This window comes from Mixophyes fleayi, chromosome 8 (assembly GCF_038048845.1).
Source record: "Mixophyes fleayi isolate aMixFle1 chromosome 8, aMixFle1.hap1, whole genome shotgun sequence".
NCBI classification, from domain to species: Eukaryota; Metazoa; Chordata; class Amphibia; order Anura; family Limnodynastidae; genus Mixophyes; species Mixophyes fleayi.
The window spans coordinates 106,356,215-106,377,538 of record NC_134409.1 but is presented as its reverse complement, the minus strand read 5'-3'; the positions used below and the strand labels follow the sequence as shown (position 1 = coordinate 106,377,538).

Here is a 21,324-nt window from a genome sequence, read left to right as displayed (position 1 = left end):
TGTGCTGTAATCCATAGCAACCAATTTCTAAAGGTGCCCATCCATGCTGCAACTCCACTAGGTCAACTAGGTTGTGTTAGACATAATTGAAAGAGAGAGCCAATACCGTCCATATTTGGGCTCTTTCAGGTGTATGTCTTGGCACCCAGAAAATCCCTAATGTGAGATGTCCGGATCTGTCCGATTTGGCCACATATGTGTGATTGGGTTGCCAAATTGGACATAGGCTGCCCTGTTGCTTTTGTCCACATATAGACTACAGCTGCAGCTCACTGTGCATGCTACAGTTATAATATATCAGAGAAGCTCTGGAATTCAAACTATTAGAAGGAATAATGTCATGGTGACCCATGTTGGATATGAAAACATGTTTCCTGGGCCTATCTATTGAAGTTATCCAGATTTATGTAAGATGTAGCAGCCCTGGTTGGCTTCAGCACCCTTATTAGGTAAATCACCCTTAATCTTCAACACCCTTATTTTAGGAGTCCCCTCATTCATTGATTTGCAAATTATTGCTATTAACTTTGTTGCTTTTTTTCTGAAAATATATTAAAACATTTCCTAACCTGTCTAACTGTGAGCTGGAGATTCTGCAAAAATGTATCTATTTTGTTTGAAAACATAGTAATCTGGGCTCTAATATTCCTGTTCCTTATCTGATCCTTACATTAGAACTTGGCACTCTAACTTCTGTTAATTCTTTACTTTGTTGAAGCAATTTTACTGAAGTCTCCAAAACCAATAACTTCGAGTGCTGAAGAGAAGTGGTAAATGTGGTTTTGTCAATCTGACTGAACAATTCTCCTAACCTTTTCCTGGCCTTTGGAAACACTGTTGTAAAAATCAGTGTGCATCTAGTTTTGTGTGTTGACTTTTCCTCCCCATAAAAGGACTGAATGCTCTCTCATCTCTTAGGTTCCAGCAAATCAGGCCTTGTTCATAAACTTATAATGGGACACATTTGGCAGCTTCGACTAATGTAATCAAATTCTTTAAAAACAGAAATCTGACATGCAATAAAGACAGTATCCATGACAGTATCACTATTAGTTAATTAATTTAGTACCTAAATGTAGCTAGATTGAGCATTTTAAGAGAAAAACTGAAAAGTTGTATGTCGTGAACATAGAGAACTTACAGTTATTTATAAGGGTTAACCCATCACATATTTGTGAGGAATAAGGCCTAAATCATAACTGCAGTGTTAATATGGTATATCAAATGAATTAATTGATAAGTTGAGCTACTAAAGTGTAAAATGTGAAGCCAGAGAGTCTGTTGTGTGTGTATTTTGTGGCTCTGCACATCCCAGTGTTAGAGGATAGTCACTGTGTCACTTGTAGCAGCTTCAAATGGCCCTGCGGTGAGATATATCCTGGTCTAGGATGGAGTTTTGACACCGGAATAGACTTTTAGGAACTGCTCAGCATGGTGTCTGGCTCAAAGAGACCATGTGCTGACTTGGCTATATTTTATATAGACAAGAATAAGTCAGTTTTAAAATATGCCACTTAAAATCAATAAAAATAGTGATCAACCACATATTCCTCAATAGCATGATGAAGGACAGCTCATATGTCAAATTAAGAATTCTGCCATACAGAGAAGTTGAGGAAATGAGTATAAACTCAACTGACACTGTGTACCTAGGTTTGTTTAGTATCAAAAGATGGGTAAATTCATAGGGTATCTATTAATAATAAAATTTGGTCTGTGTGACACTCCACTGAAAAGTTAAGTCACATAGTAGAATTGGGTAGGAAATCAGGCAACATACAAATGGTGATTGAAAAAGTGTCACAGACCACAACCCCCCAGGAGGTGGGGAAAGGTGAAAAGGTGTCTTTAAAAAGCTGAGACCAGTTAAATTGTCAGTCTTTTGGGAAAATCCCAATTTCCCATGGCACAGATTATACAACTCATGTAAATTATACTCTGAATCTAATCCCTTTTATTTAAAACTGTTTTGTTTGTGTATGTTATATAAATTGTTTATTAATTTTTTAAAATATCTGAATGCCCCGTACCTTTGTATATTAAATCTATAATTTAATAAATTGCGTCCTTGATACTCTAACAAATCCATTAGTCTGTTATGAAGAATATAGCTCGACCAAGTTAACCCTTTGAATGCCGGTGTGTGATTTCTTAACACATTTGACTAACAAGCCTAGTGTGTGCTTACATTTTCATTTGTGTAACAGTCTAAAGGTGTGATGAGTTAACCCTTTGTTTGCTGGTGTGAGCTTTGCTAACCTGTGGGTAGCTAGAAGCCTGGTGTGCCAGTGTGGGACAGTATATCGGGGTCCTATTGCCCGTATTCAATAGGTGGTGGCAAACCTGAAGTGTGTAGGGGCGTGAGAGTGCTGTGTGGGGGTGATTCAGTAGGTCTATAAACTGTGTGATAGGTAGAGAGAGACCGCGGCTGGAATTGTGTGTGACCTCATACAGTAAACACACAACGTCACGGAAGCTGGGAGCGTGTTCATGACATTGTAATTAATTTTCCACCTACCCAAAAATAAGCCAGATACAATCAGGGCCGGATTAAGGGAATGGAGGCCCCTGGGCTAAGGGGGCCTCCATTCCCCCGTGAGGCCTCCCCCGTGATCGGAGCTGATTGCGCCCCCCCGTGATCGGAGCTGCCCGAGCGCCCCCCCCCCCCACGGCACTTAACTCCTTCTCTGGCGCGCTGTGCTCTCTTTACTGAGGAGATCTCGTGAGAGTGAGACTCACGAGATCTCCTCAGTAAGGAGACTACAGCGCGCCGGAGAAGGACTGCAGGGAAAGTGCTCAGCAGCACTGATCACGCCAGGGGCGCTCCCGCCTGATCAATACTGCTGCTGTGCACTTTCAAAGGGCCCCCTCGATGCCATAGGCCCCTGGGCTGTAGCCCAGTTAGTCCTATGGTTAATCCGGCCCTGGATACAATAAGCTAGAGCTGGATTATCCATTAAGCAACCTAACCTCCAGCCTAGGGCCCAGTGGGCACTGAGGGGCTCAGATTATTTATTGATAGGGCCTGGCAGAGCTTCTGCCACATCCCCTAAAGTCAATAGCCAAACCCCTCTATTGATTCACCGCAATGGATATCACACAGAGCCGTGCATTTACTAAGGTCCTGCAAGTGGGAGCTACTAATTTATAACATTTATAGGGCCATGACTGCAAAACTTTATGGGTGTCACAAGAGTAAGGACCACAAGAGTAACAACAGTAAAGACCAGGCAACAATATACCCGGCCACAAAGGGAGAGTATTGTTAAATAGTAGGTTGGTATAAAGAGGGAGCATTATAATAGTATTTTATTATTATAGGTTTAATTCTTGCTATGTCTTAATTCAGGGGTAGACTGACTGGCTAGACAATGTAAGCATTGTATTTTATAACAGATGGTGAGGAATGCTTACAGAACAAATTAAAGGGTATTAGTTCGTAATATTACAAAATATTGCTTGGGACACATATTTCCATGGGTAAATGCACATCCTGGAAATTATATACAGTTTTGAATTTTGTTGTTTCTTGAATATATTTTTGTTTCTTATAAAAGCTTGTTTTCTGTTATATGCATATAACCATGTTCAGCAGCTTTCATATTTTTTTATGGCAGAGCCTGGCACTACCAACATGTTAAAAATTTTCATTAATAGGAGTGAATGGAGATCCATATCAATATCTATACAAAGGACGTTTCAGATAATAAAAAAAGTATGTGTGGGCATGTACAAGATTGATCAAAACTAATATTTAATTAGTTGCTATGGGTCACAACACTTTTTTCATTCTCCCCCACTTGATAAGTAGGTAATTTGCCAGTTGCAGCAGTAAAGCCCACAAGAATAACAACAGTAAGAAAGAACCAGGCAGCTGTTTTTCATAGTTCTTTATTTCTGCTGTTTTTCAGTGGGAAAACACATTTAAAGCATCCACCTTTGTGGGTTTTTGTTAAATGTGCAAATTAGACCCAAAGGGTCTAATTTACAGGGTACATCAGGGTACATCATTTCAGAGTAACCAGGCCACTAAGAGGCCTCTTAGATAGCACTTCCCCCTCCAAGCTGGCTTAGCTGATTGTACAGATTGCACTGGTGACCTGTACAGCTGCGAAGTGCCACATAAAGTGCAAGTTATGCGTTTGCCATTGCCCTTCGTAACACTGTTTGGCTGAAGATCTGGTTTGCGCATTCCACTTTGAAACGCTCCCAGGAAGTCATTATCTTCTCTCCTTTTGTTGTAAGCTCCAGAAAATCATCTGCTAGGCGATAAGGACCTTTTGGGGCGTATTCAATTGTTAGCGTTAACGCTGAAAAATGAGCGCTCGAAAAATATTACCGTTTATACGGTAATATTGCGCGCGAAAAGCGTTAATACGGTAGTTTACTCGCGGAATTTCAGCTCGCAGCTCATGGAGCAAACAGTTCAGACCTTCTTCTCAGACACTGGCTGAGGCGGGATTTGGAGTCAACAAGCACTCCTTTTCATGACTCCTTCACTCCACTCCCAAGGAGGCATACTCTGACTGTATTGGGAGGTATAACTGGCACAGACCGGCAATGCCAATATTTTGGAAATATGTTTGAGTCAATTTTTCTCAAAGCTTGGATTGTTATTTCTCTCTAGCAAGCTCAGTAGGCTCTTGTCTATCGGGGAGTGTTATTTTGAGTACCACACTTCAAGGGATATTTACAGAACCTCTTTTTGACCCCAACAAGGACAGGTCAGACCTTCATTTTTTGGACTTGAAATCGCTCAACATGAGGACCTTCTGTTTCAAGATGGAATTGCTGAGAGAGGAGCTGTCTATGAAGCAAGTAAAATCCTCCATTAATATCAAGGGTGCTTTTCTCCATGTCACAATATACCCTTCGATTTACCGTCCTGGACCAGCACTTATAATTTATGATGCTTCCCCCTTCAGCATGTTGATGACTTTGAAAGGTAATGGTGGTGATCATAGCAGTGCTTTGATTCTAGATCCTTTCTGGATGATCTTGTAATCAGGGCTTCATCAAAGGAGGAGAACGGTGCCAGCCTGCACCTAGCCTTATCCACTTTGTCAACTTTTGGCTATTTAATCAAACACCAGGGGTAAATGTATGAAAGTCCGGTTTTGTTAAATCGCTGGGTGGGTTTGCTGGCTATATTTTAAATGGCAATTTTATTAAAGGCAAAACCTAGGGGGTTTGCACCCTGTATGAACAGAGACGGCTAATGCCATTGGAAGTAGCATATATCCATCATCAGTGAGGAACATAGAAGTAGAAGCAGTGGCAGAGGTCTCAAGGATCTTGTCCTGAACAGAGGCACGCATTCCTGCGATAAGACTAGCTCGAATTCTGGGAAGTGGAAAACATTCTCTCTGACTTCTCAATCACAAACATTGAAACTGGGAAAATGGGCACTTTGTCCAGAAGTGTTGAAGTTCTCATGGTCTTATGTTCATTTGGGAGAGCACCTAAGGTAGACCTTATGGCCTCTTGTTACAGCATCTAGGTTTAACGACTTGTGGGTTGGTGCAGAGCCCCCTTGACAGAGGACATGGCCACCATAATTGTGCACTGGCACCCCTGGCTAGTGTATCACTGCCCCCCCTGGCCATGTTTCTGTGAGAAACCTAATAGATCAAGCAGGAGAAACTTGCACCTATTTTCATAGGCCCAGACTGGCCCAGGAAAGCCTGGTTCCTAGCTTGCCCATCTCGACTGTACTTGCTATCTTAGAGACCAGTACTGCTTTCCAACCGACCACTCATGGCTTTTGCAGCAAGGCTGTTGAAACTGATCTAATCTTTCCAAAAAAGCCTAGGTCAAGGAAACAATTATCTGTCCAAATATACAAAGATTCTGGAGTTTCTAAATTTTAAGGTGCGGATAAGAATCCTACCCACCCAAAGCCTTGTGGGTTTCAGTGCTTGCAGTTGTCAACATTCTCTTGCTTCCATTTCTCACATGCATATGGTCCTTCAGGGTGTGGCTCCTGTAGCCTCTCCCTACTGTTCTCCAGCAAAACCCCAGGACATGAAAATTTGAATCCTTATCAGATATTCTTCTAGATTTGACAATGTTTAGAATGTTTAGAGACCCTCTACTCGTGGCCATACCCTCAGTGAGAAAGGGATCTGAAACTGTAACCCTCTCTTGCAAGGGGCTAGTCCTTTTGTTCCACAATGACTAGGCAGTGTGGCAGCTGGTTAACAAAATGTTTCTCAAGGTGGTATCTTCCTTCCATTTGCCCTCTCTGTTGCACTATCGAGAAGTGGTACTACACTCAAGACTTACATTTCAGCCACGATTTTGTTCAGAAGACTTGATTCCCTGATCTTTTCCTCAGGACCTCACACAGGTAGGGTAAGACCCTAAAACTCCTGTCATCTTGTCAAAGTTCACTGTGCCAAATCTGTGAACGTATCCCAAGCTTTATCAAGCCTCTGTAGTACAGTTGTGCAAGGTGGTGACATTGGCTTCCACACACCTTCAGATATTGTAAGAGTGTGTGCGCTTCCATGATCTTTTCAGCAGATGGTTATGGGAGATGAAGATCGCAGATCTGAAGGTAAATTGTGTTGGTGTATATACATGAATCTGTATGCTCATCGGACTTTCAGTTGTTGGTAAAATCGTCACAGAAATCGAATCTGAAGTAAAATGCAATAGTGTGTACCCAGCTTAAGACCATTCAAGACAAAGACCACTGTCCATAGAAATTTTAACCTCGAGTCCCTTACAATATGAATCATATGGAGTATCCCCTAATATGAATTATATTGGTGACAAGTAGGTGAAGATTATATCATTTTACACACTTCTGTTAGGCAATACTTTGAAGTGAAGCACTAAAAGTTTATATGTGTACGAGACTAATGCATATTGTACCTATATGTTTGTATTATTAATGAGGCAATTTGAGGTCACTGTCTCAGGAAGCAAGTTTTACAGGACAGCCAAATGCAGGAAATTAATTTTAAAAATGCTTTTATTGCTGCAAAGCTCAAACCTATTTATTTCTGTTTGTTGGTTGATCTAATACAGCTAAATTAACAATATTTGTATACTTTCAGTTACTGTACATGTTTATATTGATTTATGTAAGGGATGAGATGGCCACCATTTAAGTTGTTCACCCAATTCTGGTGTCTCCTTTCTTTCCAGGATGCGATAGGAGATGTCCATATCAAAGGAATGATGTATGAATGGATCGAGGAGGACTTGGGTAAGTCAACTGAAAAACTCATTATATAGAATTCCAGAGAGCACACACTTAACGCCAGTGAGTCTGCATAACACAGATTGGTGCAAAAGTTTGATTTTGCACTTCACACCTCCATGCAATTACAAAGATGGCGTCTGTGCACTTGAAAATGCTGTTTGTAGGGCATACGCAGAACATCCTAGCACCACATGTGAGATCTCATGTTCAGCAGAGCTTGCAGAAAGACGACATTTGTAATGGAGAGAGATAGATGAGGAATCCTCAAGTGTCCAAAATTTTGCACGTAAACAGAAATTTAAAATATATTTATCTTGCACTAGGAGGGACTCCCCTAGATCGTTTTCATATTTATGGCCCTCTTCATAGAACTGCATTTGATTGATTAAATAGCACACAATGGTCAGTCTAACCTAGAAGTGACAAACTTAGCAATTTGTGGGTCTGATTGCATACATTTAGGAGGAGCCAAGGAGGGGACCTCTTTATTACTCTCGATTTTCACTGTCTTGCTGTATAATGCAAGACATATTATACTAGTCATTCCCCATACATTTCACCAGGCTGTGCCTCACACTATACCCAGCAGTGCCTCACACTATAACCAGTAGTGCCTCCACACACTATAACCAGCAGTGCCTCACACTATAACCAGTAGTGCTTCCACACACTATAACCAGCAGTGCCTCACACTATAACCAGTAGTGCCTCCACACACTATAAACAACAGTGCCTCACAACTTCCATGAGTTTTGACAATACGATTCCCCCACAAAATAACTTGGCACTTTTATTTGGAGGGGAAGAAGCGTTGGGTGACACAGATACCTATTCACGCCACTTTCCTACTCTGTTATTACAATTATTATTTATTTATAAAGCTCTAACATATTATGCAGTGCTGTACATTGAGGGGATCATAATACAGACAAATTACGTACAATGACATGACACAGAAGGTAAAGATGGTCCTCCCCAAATGAACTGACAGTGTAAAAGGTGTGAGGAACACTTGATACATAAGGTAGTGGAATAACAATTGTAGCTCATGGTGGGGAAAGTGCATTGCTGTTGTGGCTGCCTTAATATTGGTGGCATTATCAGCCACCAATATCAAAGCAGCCATTGGTGACTGGCATTTCTGTGCAGCTGTTGGTGGTATGGTATGGTTGGAATGACTAGAGAAATGAAAGAATAAACTAGTCATTGTAGAAATATTAAGACAGTCAGCTACTGGCAAGCATTACTAACTTTCACCATTTATAGTCTTCTGGTTCTGAACAAGGCATTCATTTTGTGTTACACGGGCACTCTTGTGGTGGTTGTACACCAGATTGGAGTAGCTGTGTGCCCGGTATTTTTCTTTGGCATCATGTTCGCTGGTGGACACAGAGCTAGGACATGTGTGCCCCATGTTCAAAGAAGTTGTGGTAGCCACTAAAAAGGCCATGTAGACCATCAACGGAGGACAGAGATGGCAACAACGATGACAGTTGAACTCTCTGGGTATAGCGTCTGAATTGAGGTGCAATTCAAAACAACTTTTTCCTTGGTGGGGTGACTCTTCTCGGCTCCACCTTGTAATTTGCAGCTGCCTCACAAATTTCTAACAGTTTTATATCTGTAAGAAGAAGATTATGTGGGAGGTATATACTGAAATTATGTTTATATAGTAGTGAAATATCTGCGGTTTTAAAGTGGGTAGAAATTAACCATTGGTCAGTTTTCTGCCCTGCCTAACCTGAGCAACAAACAGGTCTGATCATCTGAGACACGCTGGCTTGCTCCACACTGACTGACTGACTTGAGCTGCTGCTGTTGGAAGTTAAGCCCTAAGATGCTGGGCATTATGTTCACATGGCTAGCATCTTAAAAGCAGTTAGTGTACTGGAAACCACTGATTGCTATACTAAATATGATTACAATGAATACTTCCCTGTTACCCACCACACTAATATACAAGCCAGTTACTTACCACATTAATATACCAGCCTGTGATCAACCACACTAACATACCAGCCTGTTACCCAACACACTTATATACAAGCCAGTTACTTACCACATTAATATACCAGCCTGTGATCCACCACACTAACATACCAGCCTGTTACCCAACACACTAATATACAAGCCAGTTACTCACTACATTAATATACCAGCCTGTGATCCACCACACTAACATACCAGCCTTACCCAACACACTAATATACAAGCCAGTTACTTACCACATTATTGCACCAGCTTGTGATCCACCACACTATCACCGTCATTGCCTGTTTGTAGGATACCACAATTCTCCAAAGTGCCAGACTGTTGTAAATACAAAGCATACATACATGAACAGAACAGGGATACAGACCAGAACAGGGATACAGACCATTAACCCACCACACTGTTATACCAGCCTCAATGTTATACCAGCCTGTGACCTGCCACACTGTAATACCAACCTGTGACCCACTCCATGATTATACCAGACTGTACTATTATACAGTCCTGCAAACCGCTGCATAATGTACCTAGCTGTGGCCTACCACACTATTATAAATTTAAAAAAAGTTGAAATAGACCAATATCATTCAAATTGATAGTTCAAACTAATGTTAGCAAATACTTTCTCCAGTCCAGCATTATTGTAAATCCCAGGATAGGATCACTCTGCAGAGTTAAACATGATTTGGTCAGATCACACAGCACCATGAATGTATAAAAGTATATAAAACATAGATGCATCACACTTGAAATAATGTTCAATAAAGATCAATGCTGCACAGTACTCAAACAAAAAGTGCCCATTAATAACATAGAGGCCAAAATTCCTATGAGGGAATGGACAAGAAATACACCATCAGAGTCACTGTTGTAGGATAGTGTACCACCCACTTAAAGGCATATACATATGACCTGCGATGATAATATCCAGCTAGGTTCTTGACATACGTAAAAAGGTTAGTCACACTCAACCCTTCATGATGCTAGATTATATATTATCCATATGATAAGTATACAAATGAAAAGCGACCCCAGGCAATCCTACAGCTAATGATGTCCCATAGCTTGGAATTTGAACCTGGGAAACTCTGGTGCCGATCAGTGATGTCACAACCTAGGCGTTCTGATTGTGTCGCTTATCTATGTCAGGTCTAGGGGGCTGGGCAATAAGCTAAATTAAATATAGGTACACAGTCTAGAGACCTGGAGATTGTGTTAATGCATAAACGTATGTATTCATGTGTAAAGAATAGTCTGCAACACAAATAACACATAAATGATAAAAAAACAAAACAAAAAAAAACTGTTGCAAAACCACATGCGGTATATTACAATCATATATGCAGTATTTTCATGTGTCCAATGCTCAAGCAGCCAGGTGCATTTTTAGTTGCCACGATGACTTGGCGACTGGGATTTGTCAAGCCATGTGCTACATAAAGTACAATAATTTCACTCCACGGTGGGCCCCGTAAAATACACTCAAATACTGACATTTTTAAAACAATAAATCAGGAAATAGTAGCATGTGTATAATTACCACTCTCCTCTAATTTCAGAGCACTACATTCTGCGTGGAGAGGAGGTCTATGCTGTGTTGAAGAGGCTTGTGAACCACAATAAGAAACTATTTCTTATTACCAACAGCCCCTTCGCTTTTGTGTAAGAATTGTGCCATATCATGTACCAGTCTACGGAACATGCTTAAAGTGCTGCTAAATTGAACATTTTATACATTTGAATCAAACTAATATATATTTTTTCCCACTCACCTCCACATGTCAGCGGCACCAGTGGGTTCTTCCCTCCAGGCATAGGACAGACCGTTGCAAAGCTATAAGGTATAAAATCCACTTCCCCCCTCATCTTTCAGTCTCATTTCCTGTTCCTCACATCAGAACATTATCCAGGCAGGGGTTCAGCCTCGCTCCTCTAAGGTCCCCAGCATGACCCTGGCTTGCTACTGTTCCTAATGGATGCCCAGTGACAGGGGTCAGCGAGGGGGTAGGGTGGACATCTGTCCCCTGAGCTGGTCCTATAGTGGTATACCTTGGGCTGGGTCAGTGGGCTACCTACATTTTCTTTCCTTTAATATGTTCCTAATAGGCTCCTGAGCAAACTCTTGCCGGGCTAAAATTTGCCAGCCAGCCCCTGTCCAGTGACCATACACATAGTTAGTCATTTCACTAGGAAGTGGGCAGGATGCGGGAGAATGGCCTGCTCTATGGAGAGTCTGGGAGACCTACCCGGAATTTGGGAGTCTCCCGGATATTCCCGAAGTGTGGGCAAATATGCTCCAGGTACATGGTGTAGTAAGTTGCATGTGTGCAGTAAATTGCTGCACTCTAATTCCTGGACCTGCAGATATTACTGCATATATAGAACTATATATGCAGTAAGAAAAAGATCAGGGGGTAAATGTATCAATCTGAGAGTTTTCTGGCGAGTTTGAAAAACCAATCAGATTCTTCCTATCATTTATTTAATACATTCTACAAATTGACAACTAGAATCTGATTGGTTGCTATAAGCAACATCTCCACTTTTCAAACCCGCCAGAAAACTCTCAGCTTGATACATTTTCCCCCAGCTGGCTCATGAATTGCATTATACAGCCAGCTAAGTGTGTAGTTACCAGGAATCTGTAGTTTAATCAAGAGTAATCAATAAATAAATAATCAGCAAATAATCAATCAATCAATAATCAGCAAGTAAGAGTAATCAATAAATAATCAGCAAATTATTAATAAATAAATAATCAATTAATAAATAATCAGCAAATAAAATGGTTACAATTCCATATGAAGCCAGGGTAAAGGAATCACCACTTTCTCTACCGCCCTCTAGTGTGCATTTCTGCCTAGCCCTTTTTGCGGTCCTATGGATTTATGGGGCTATTTGCTAAACTGCGCGTTTGCAAAAGTGGAGATGTTGCCTATAGCAACTAATCAGATTCTAGCTGTCATTCTGTGGAATGTACTAAATAAAGGACAGCTAGAATATGATTGGTTGCTATAGGCAACATCTCCACTTTTTCAAACCCGCAGTTTAGTAAATATACCCCATAATTTCAAAGAGAAATTCTGACTTAAGGCAAGTTATGGAGATCAAGCAGTCCTATCAAGATGCCTCAGAATTTGATGTTAAAGTTGTAAACATGATTGGTGGAGGGAGGAAAATGTCCACATTGTCATGAATGATAACTTGTGCTATAAGAGGAAGATATAACACTGTTACATCCTGAGCAAGAGGCTGTCTTTTCAAGCACAAGATCATGAAGGGAATAATTAAGGAGAATCAGAGTGAAAATTGTAATTGACCAAAAGGAAGGTCTGAATCAATTCTTTGGTTACTATATGTATGCTTGACATCCATTACCATTTGCCACGAGTCTATGATGTTAGATAATGAGAAGTTGATGCTTTAGAGAGAAAAGCGGATACATTCCTAAAGACTCATCTGTCAGAATATTTACACAATTCAGGCCAGTGAAAGCTTTAAACAGGCAACTGGAAGGCTTACCACAAATCTAAGTTGCCCTCTGTTATGGAGTCTGGGGAGTGTTCCTGTGCCACACAGGACAAATCTGAGTAATCTCCCATCCATGCAAATCATTTTGTTTATTCAATGACATCAGGGAACTACAGAAGCCAGAAGTTCCTTACTTTAATGTCAAACCTTTCATGGTCTTTGGACAAACGAGTAATTATTTAAAACTCTGCATAACAGATGGGGTGTGAATTAAGGGAGGTTTTTGATATTATAGACCTGATAGATTAGATCATGTTGCTTAAAGTGATAAATGTTAGGATGCAGTCTGTTTGATCATTGCTTCATAATTATGCCTGGCATACAGCACTCCTGTAAAATGTCCATCTTTATAGTTTACCAGTCATCTTTGTTTTTTTTTTTCGGGTTTGCAGTTCTCACTCATCATTTCTAAGTAGAGTCCTTCTGTCGGTCAACATTCTTGCAGATCTAAATGTGCTTCAGGTCTATGTCCAGAAGTTCTCTGAATTCTACAGGAAAATACATGTTTGTTGACCCCCAAGATACGGGGCTGTTGTGATTCCTTCATCATCATCACCATTTATTTATATAGCGCCACTGATTCCGCAGCGCTGTACAGAGAACTCATTCACATCAGTCCCTGCCCCAATGGAGCTTACAGTCTAAATTCCCTAATATACACACACAGACAGACAGGGAGAGAGACTAGGGTCAATTTTTGATAGGAGCCAATTAACCTACTAGTATGTTTTTGGAGTGTGGGAGGAAACCGGAGCACCCGGAGGAAACCCATGCAAACACGGGGAGAACATACAAAAGCCACCCAAATAAGGCCGTGGTTGGGAATTGAACTCATGACCCCAGCGCTGTGAGGCAGAAGTGCTAACCACTTAGCCACCGTTTAATTTTTATGACTCATTTAGAGGATACTCGGGAAGATATAATCAGGTTTTTGCAGCAAATCAGTTTGCATCTTCTAAATTTACTCCAGAGTCTTCCATCAAGTAATCAATAAAATGGTCACAACAGCAGATGAAGTCAGCTGGCTAATGGCTATTGTTCCATTGTATTTTCTGTGCAACTGAAGCAAGGCAGAGACTGATTTGAGCCAGAGAAACAGTGAAAAGAAACAACTTGAATCAGGTACCATCATTTTGGCCTTTTGCAATACAGAAGGTCTTGTAATAGAGCTTGATAACGTTTTTATAAAGTCTTTATCAAGCTCTAAAGTCCTTTCATTATAAGGTCGGAGTGTAAATTATCATGATCTTTTGTACACCATTGAGTTACTGAGATCATCTCCAAACAGGAAGGATCCAGCAAATGTCTATTCTCATAACAGATCCAAATCTTGAAGCCCTGGCAATCTACTTATTCCTGAGTTCTAAAATATATGTCTAATTCCTCCTTAAGTGCATAGTTAATCCACAGGTATGTTTTGGACCAGGAGGTACGAGTTCAAAATCTCCAGGACCTAGCAGGATATTATTTAATAGATTTTATGATTGGGTTGACAGCAAAGTTAGAACTCATTGTTCACGTTTTTAGAACTAAAAGCGAGACCAGCAATGATTGCCTCCAAAGGTTATAATTTCACTCTATCAAGATTGCTTGTTAGATAAATGAGGATCAAGGACAATGGTGGTGGTCAATATCCTTTCTTGACAACTGAAAAGTATTGGTCCCTTTACTATACCAGGGGGTAAATGTATCAAGCTGAGAGTTTTTCGGCGTGTTTGAAAAACCAATCAGATTCTAGCTGTCATTTATTTAGTACATTCTACAAAATGACAGCTAGAATCTGATTGGTTGCTATAGGCAACATCTCCACTTTTCAAACCTGCCAGAAAACTCTCAGCTTGATACATTTACCCCCAGGCGTGTCTTTGTCCCCCATTCAAGCATTCTCTTCTGACGCATCTCCTTTTCTAGCTAGTAGAGTGTGCTCAGATTTGCAGCTTACCCATTATTATGTGGTCATTGATAAGACTAGGCTAAAGGTAGAAGATGATCACAATGTATCATTAGGAATCTGAAGGCTGTGTGTAAATGAGCATATCAGCTATTACAGATTTTTTCGATAAGTATCCAAAATCAGGATACTGTGTTCACTAAGCCAAAAGATAATTAAAAAATGTTTTAACAGTGTCCTCAGTTTTGATGCCAGGTCAATTCTCTGTTTTGTCTGCCCTGCCGGTAGTCACTTTGGCAGAGGACCTCTATTGTGCAGTGAACCTTTTATGTTGTCAAACAACACAGATAAAATTATACCATTATGTAGGAACTATTTTAGAGCCATTTTCTTATTCTATTGTACTTGTAAGTAAAATTTCTTTTTATTGCCAGTGAAAACATCCATTAGGGGTCATGAGATCCAAAACTTTCATATTTATGAATTGTTTCTGATTTATCATAAAGACAGAGTTACTTTATTTCAAAAAAATCTAATCTCAGTTTTCATTCTTGGTAGGACTCAAATATGCAGATCTTTATTTTCTCTACTTCACAACAGAGAGAATCTGTTACAGTACATGTTTTATATGGCCACATGTCTAAAGGTATCTCTGTATCAGAATTTTGTGTCCACATCAAGTACAGTTTTAGAGCCCCCTGTACATATGTCTTCAAGGGCTATACCACATTTTGGGAGTGTCACTATTTGAGTGTAAGCAAGATAGCCCTCCTTTTTTGGTTTTGGGACAGCTTTGGGAGGTCCGATTGTTGTCGTGTGGAGGTAAATAGTAAAATTAAAAATGAATATCATACTTACCATAATTTCCATTTCTCAGAATAGTATGTCAGCAAACATATTTTCCATCCGTAATAGCTTCCTATACTCCAAAACTCTAGCTAAAGGCTGAGGAGGTAGGGGGAGATGGGGAATTTATTTCTTACAGCTTTTGGAGAGCCCAGTACTATGCCTGGAGTGAGGAGAATAACCTCTTGGTGTCTGCTACCATGTTCCTGTAAAGGTAAATTGACACTAACCATGATATACATTTTCTATTATTTGACCCCAGCTTGATGGATTTTTCCATCACTAGTTTGGTGCATGGCCCGGTGGCATGAAACAAGCAAAATATCACTGGGTCATGTATGGTATCATGTAATTTGGGAAATGGGAAATTTGGAGGTGGGGAAATATGATATGGGCATTGGGATACATTCATGAAACCCTAATTTGGCTACATTCCTTTTGAAGTAGACATAAATAATCAAATAAATGGTTGTGATTAGAGTGGCTAAAATAGTGGCTGTAATAGGAGGACATTCTCGGAGGTGCATTTAATATATGTTAAGGAATATGGTATAAAACTATTGTAATTACCTTTCCAGTATATTTCGCAGAGTTATGCTGACACAGACCATTGTTCTTTTTAAACTACTAGAACGCTGCTGAATAATTCTCCTCTCTCTCATTTACATAGACTCTCAGGGACATTGTGAAAGAAGACAGGGAAGAACTCTCTTGCAAACATACATTATTGCATGCACCTTGATGTTTTAGTGGTAATCTCACCGTCATCAGGATATTAATACAAAGAAATGATCAAATATAACAAACAGCAGTGCACATTCTCATACTACGACTCATACACCCGATGCACAATTCAATTGAATTGAAAGTGTCTACATCGGGTTTTTTATTTAGTCATTTTCACACCTAACTATTAAATCATAGTGGATAATAATAAATTATTAATATATATCTGTTAACAACATTAAAATACTTTGTATGTAAAATCTTAAGTTTTTTTACTTTCAATAAGGCATTGGACAAACAGTGAATTTTTAGTCAGTAATTCAGTAAGATAGAGTAATTTATTATTATTTTTTATTATTATAATTATTATCCTTTATTTATAAGACACCACAAGATTTCCGCAGCGTTGTACAGAGTACAAACAGTTGACCATACAAGGTAAGACAGTACAGAACTGTAAACAAGTAAAACCAAGACTTAAATAGCTCCAAGCATAGCAAGTACAGTGAAGTTTGTCTGGTTTACTAGAGATGCTCAAAAAATCAAGGTATTGGCTAATTCTTAGCCTTGTTAATGTGTCATGGATGATAGCTAAGAAGATTCCTATCTGCTTTAAATATGTGTAGAAAATTGTAATAGAAACATTACAAATGTTGCAAAACTTTCAATTTAAATAATTCAATTAATTTGGAAACATTTATAAATGTCTCCATTACGATTTTCCACACATATGTTTAAAACGAAATGTGACTTTGTTCCAATGACAGAATTAACAGCTATTTAGAAGTTTATCCCCAAAAAAACACGAAACTGGGGAAATTAATGTGCAACAAATCACAACATTGGCTCAGTCAGTGAGATAGAGGCTAATTTTTAAAAAAAATATTCAGCATTCACCAACTTATGTTTTATATTGATTTCCTAAACATCATAAGAATACTGTAATTTTGTCCAATTGTTTCAGCTATAAACTCACTGACCCTGTTTCAGAAATCCTAGTGTTTTACTTGTAGGAATGTATTTATAACTTACTGTCCTATCTTAAAGTCTAGAAGTTTTTTACAAAACCAGTAATTGAATTATGTATATCTCATTTAAATATTGTGTCTCTTAATTGTGGCTTGTGATTGGTCCTTCCACTCACACAATGTTAGGCACTTAAGTGCTAGATAGAGGCAGGAGAGAAGTTCAAACAACTGTGATTTAATCTGAATAAGTTGAAAAAACATCTAGAATAAACAACGGCCATATACAGAGGCAAACACAGCTTTCTGATTAATAAGCACAGAACAAAGTCTCTAGTTATGGCAGTCTCTGACAACTGAAGTGAATTAAACATCCCCTTAGACACTGGCAGTCTGTACTCCATACAGAATAATTAAAGTTCAGGGGCCTGAATCATTAAGGATCTTAACTTGAGAAACTTCTTATTTCAGTCTCCTGGACAAAACTTGTTACAATGCAAGGGGTGCAAATTAGTATTTTGTTTTGCACATAAGTTAAATACTGAATGTTTTTTCATGTAGCACAAAAATACTTGATAGCTTATTTGTACACTGAAATTTAAAGTTGATATTTGTGTGCTACTTGAAAAAACAGTCAGTATTTAACTTATGTGCAAAACAAAATACTAATTTTTCTCCCTTGCATTGTAACATGGTTTTGTCCAGGAGACTGAAATAAGAAGTTTCTCAAGTTAAGATCCTTAATGAATCAGGCCCCAGATTTGTAGAAACAGACACAGTACTCACAAGATGCCATCTTGGTAATGGAAAATATCCAATATCCCTGATCACCTGAAGGCAGCAATAGCAACTGAAACGAGCCCGGAGCTCCTCAGTGCATTATCAGCAGACAGACGGATATATAAAGATTTGCTTCCTAGCCAGCAGACACATGTTTAATATAAATATGCAGTTCTATGTTTAAACTGATGTTATTACAGAGAGAATTGGCAGGAAGCTGGGTGCTAGAATTCTGAGTTAGAGTAGTAATGTTGTGTTCCAGGGTGCTGGTTCTGAAGTATTTGTATGCTGTGTGCCAATGGTGTAGAGCCAGTGTTGAAGCAGAAATCAGTAAATGTATGAATCCCAGAGAGGAGACTGTGCAGGAATCAAGAGTAAACTCTATCACTGACAAAAAAAAGCATATAACAGGAGGGGGTTTCACACTCCAAAGGTGATAAATGTATATATCCCCTGTTGGTGGCATTTTATTGATAATGTCTTTGTACTATAGAGTGGATAAGAAAGACATAAGTCATATTGATAGAATTATCCACAATCCTGAATGGCACCCAATGAGACTTTTTGTTAGATGCACATACTTTGAAAGCTGATTACATTGTATCTTGAGCAACTGTTATGATCCAGAACAGGCCTGGCCAACCAGTGGCTCTCCAGATGTTGTGAAACTACAAGTCCCATCATGCCCTGCAAGATATCAGAAGGATATCTACTAGCAAAGCATGCTGGGGCTTGTAGTTTTAAAACACCTGAAGAGCCACAGGTTGACCAGGCCTGATCCAGAATAATGCTTATATCAAATCAAGTTAATGACTGAGAGATTTGAGGAGCGTTGGTATTCTCCTCATGTTTTGTCGAATGCCTTGAAAGCTCAAAAACCTAAAGCTTTTAAAAAGGAATATACTGGTTTGAGTTCTATCCCTCTAGATTAAATGGACTGTTCCTATGTGTTGAATTTTACTGAATATCATGAATTACTGGCTAACTGTACTTAAGGGTAACTTATAAGTTCATTTAAAATGAGATCACGTTTACATTTGAGTTTGATAATTAGAGACAGGATCAGCTTGTATCAAACTCAATTGTGGGAGATTGATAAAAACACATGAAAACTAATGTTTACCATGCAGATTTCATGCATTCCTCTCTTACCAATGTAATCTATTCTAAAGCAGTGGTCAGGATGAGCCCATAAAAAAATCACTCATCCTATTTTTAGTATACTTTTCAAGTGTTAGTTAGCGGCTGAAAAGCACATTAACAGCAGATAAGTGTGAATGAGCTAGAAGATAGTCTATCCCCATGTTTAGGCAACATTTTTTCATCAAACAATATTTCACAAGGCATTGTGACGCTCCGCAGAGTATGCTGGCGTTATAAATGTTAATAAAAAAAATAATTAATGGAGGCCCTCCCATGTAATACAGTTTGTTACATCCACAAATCCTTCCTGGAATGACAGGTAGACAGAGTGAAGTATAATTAACAAGCACCAAAACTTTGATGCTACATTAATGATGTCTTAATAGTCATGGTGATACATTGTTCTAAGCGTTGGGTTCACAGTAACACAGTATATATATATATATATATATATATATATATATATATATATATATATATATATATATATATAATTTTAGGTGGGCAATGATCATGAAACACCCAATGTACACACCTTCAGTGTGGTTGGAGAATTTACACTGTTTGTTATTTCAAATAGTATATTATATTGTCACATTTTAGTGGGAATTCTAGCCTCTCACCTTGCGCCCCAGCAATAATTTTTTCACTGAAAGCGGTGTGCTTGAACTTGGCATCTTTTTATAATGGCAGATAGGGATTAGGTTCTATTTTTCTAACCTGCCCCATTTTATATCTAGATTCCTTTAAATCAGGTTTAGATGACCTCTTCGACTTCCTGTTGTGTTACAACTCACAGCATAATGGATTGCACAGCATGCTGGTAGTTATAGAGTAGGAGCATTTTTTTTTATGTTAAAACTGATTAGGGATTCTTATAAACTGGGAAATGTACTATATAAACATTGTTTTCTTACTCCTGAGATGACCTTGCCAGATTACAGTTTGGTTGAAATGTCACCTACAAGAGAAAGATACTATTGTTTGTGTTTCCATCTGTTCTTTTGTAGAGATAAAGGAATGAATCACATGGTGGGGAACAAATGGCGAGATCTCTTTGACGTAATTATTGTACGTGCTGACAAACCTGCCTTCTTCACCGACCGCCGCAAGTAAGCTCCCCTCTTCCCCTATATTGAAAAAAATATACACACCTCTAGGAATAGAACAAAAAACTCTATATTTTGCTATTTGGTTGATATTTTGATTGGGTTATAAATGAGTTATATGTTAATGACTATGTTGGTGATGAAAATTAATACATGTACACAAGCAGGACTGTAATTGTGCAGATTGATTGACACATTTTCACATGAATTTGAACAAAATAACATGGATGTATTGGTTCAGAATGGGTTTCGGGCTAAGCAGCTTTTTTAAACCAGCACTGTGTTTGCAAGCTTATAGTGGCATCCTGTGTTTTCTTTACGGCTGTTGGCGTTACCATTGGCAAATGGGGTTTCACTACTGGTGCCATCATGAAATAATGAGACCTGTAACAAGACTAGATAGTGAAATGAACTTGAACAAGTGGAGACTGCTCAATTAGGGCGCCCTCGTAGGTGGCTCAGATCAGATGTTGACTTATACTTTTCAATGGGACGTCTTTTGCACCAAACATCAATGGAATAAAAACATTAAAATATACAAATGTAATGCATGTAATAAAGCAGCTCTAATGTTTTCTTGATGATGATGACGATGACGACTTATATGAGTTATATAAGAGGTTCAAACAATCAGAAACCTGCAAAAAAAAAGTGTAATTAAGTAAGTGGGTGGCCTGAAACTGATGGTAGGTGGGACTTTTAAGTTAATTTTTTCCTCTTGCCGGCATGTACATTCCCATTTGGGCTCGCAGTGTGCTAATTGTCATACAAAGCATTTGCATCAGGGCCCTTTCCAAAGAGGAGAGTGACCATTCTCCTTGTTATACTCTCATCGCCAAATAGGATTTGCGTAAAAAGTAAATGAGTTGCACATCTGCATATTTTCTGGTTAGCACTGCACTATGGACATGTTTCTCATCTGGCTGGTTTATGCTGTATTCACTACATAGATCTAATCACAGATGATCCAGTGCCCTGTGATGCTTTTTGCAAAAGGTGAGCGCAGCCTCAGTGAACCACATATAGTATGAAGACCACACTGTCGGTACGGATGCTGGGCGAATCCATGGAATAAGAAATATGTAAACACACAGGGATTCATTTACAGTTTGAAATGTGTACAGTTCT

At 39.1% G+C, this 21,324-nt stretch overlaps 1 protein-coding gene across 3 annotated transcripts in view; it reads left to right on the top strand.

Annotated features, from left to right (window-relative positions):
* Window positions 1-21,324, top strand: part of NT5DC2 (5'-nucleotidase domain containing 2) — a 49,445-nt gene that overhangs the window by 18,782 nt on the left and 9,339 nt on the right. For all 3 annotated transcript variants that reach the window (XM_075183087.1, XM_075183086.1, XM_075183084.1), the window contains 3 exons: window positions 7,156-7,216; window positions 10,765-10,867; window positions 20,098-20,199. In XM_075183087.1, the coding sequence (XP_075039188.1) occupies window positions 7,156-7,216; window positions 10,765-10,867; window positions 20,098-20,199 (266 nt within the window). The remainder of the gene's footprint in view (window positions 1-7,155; window positions 7,217-10,764; window positions 10,868-20,097; window positions 20,200-21,324) is intronic.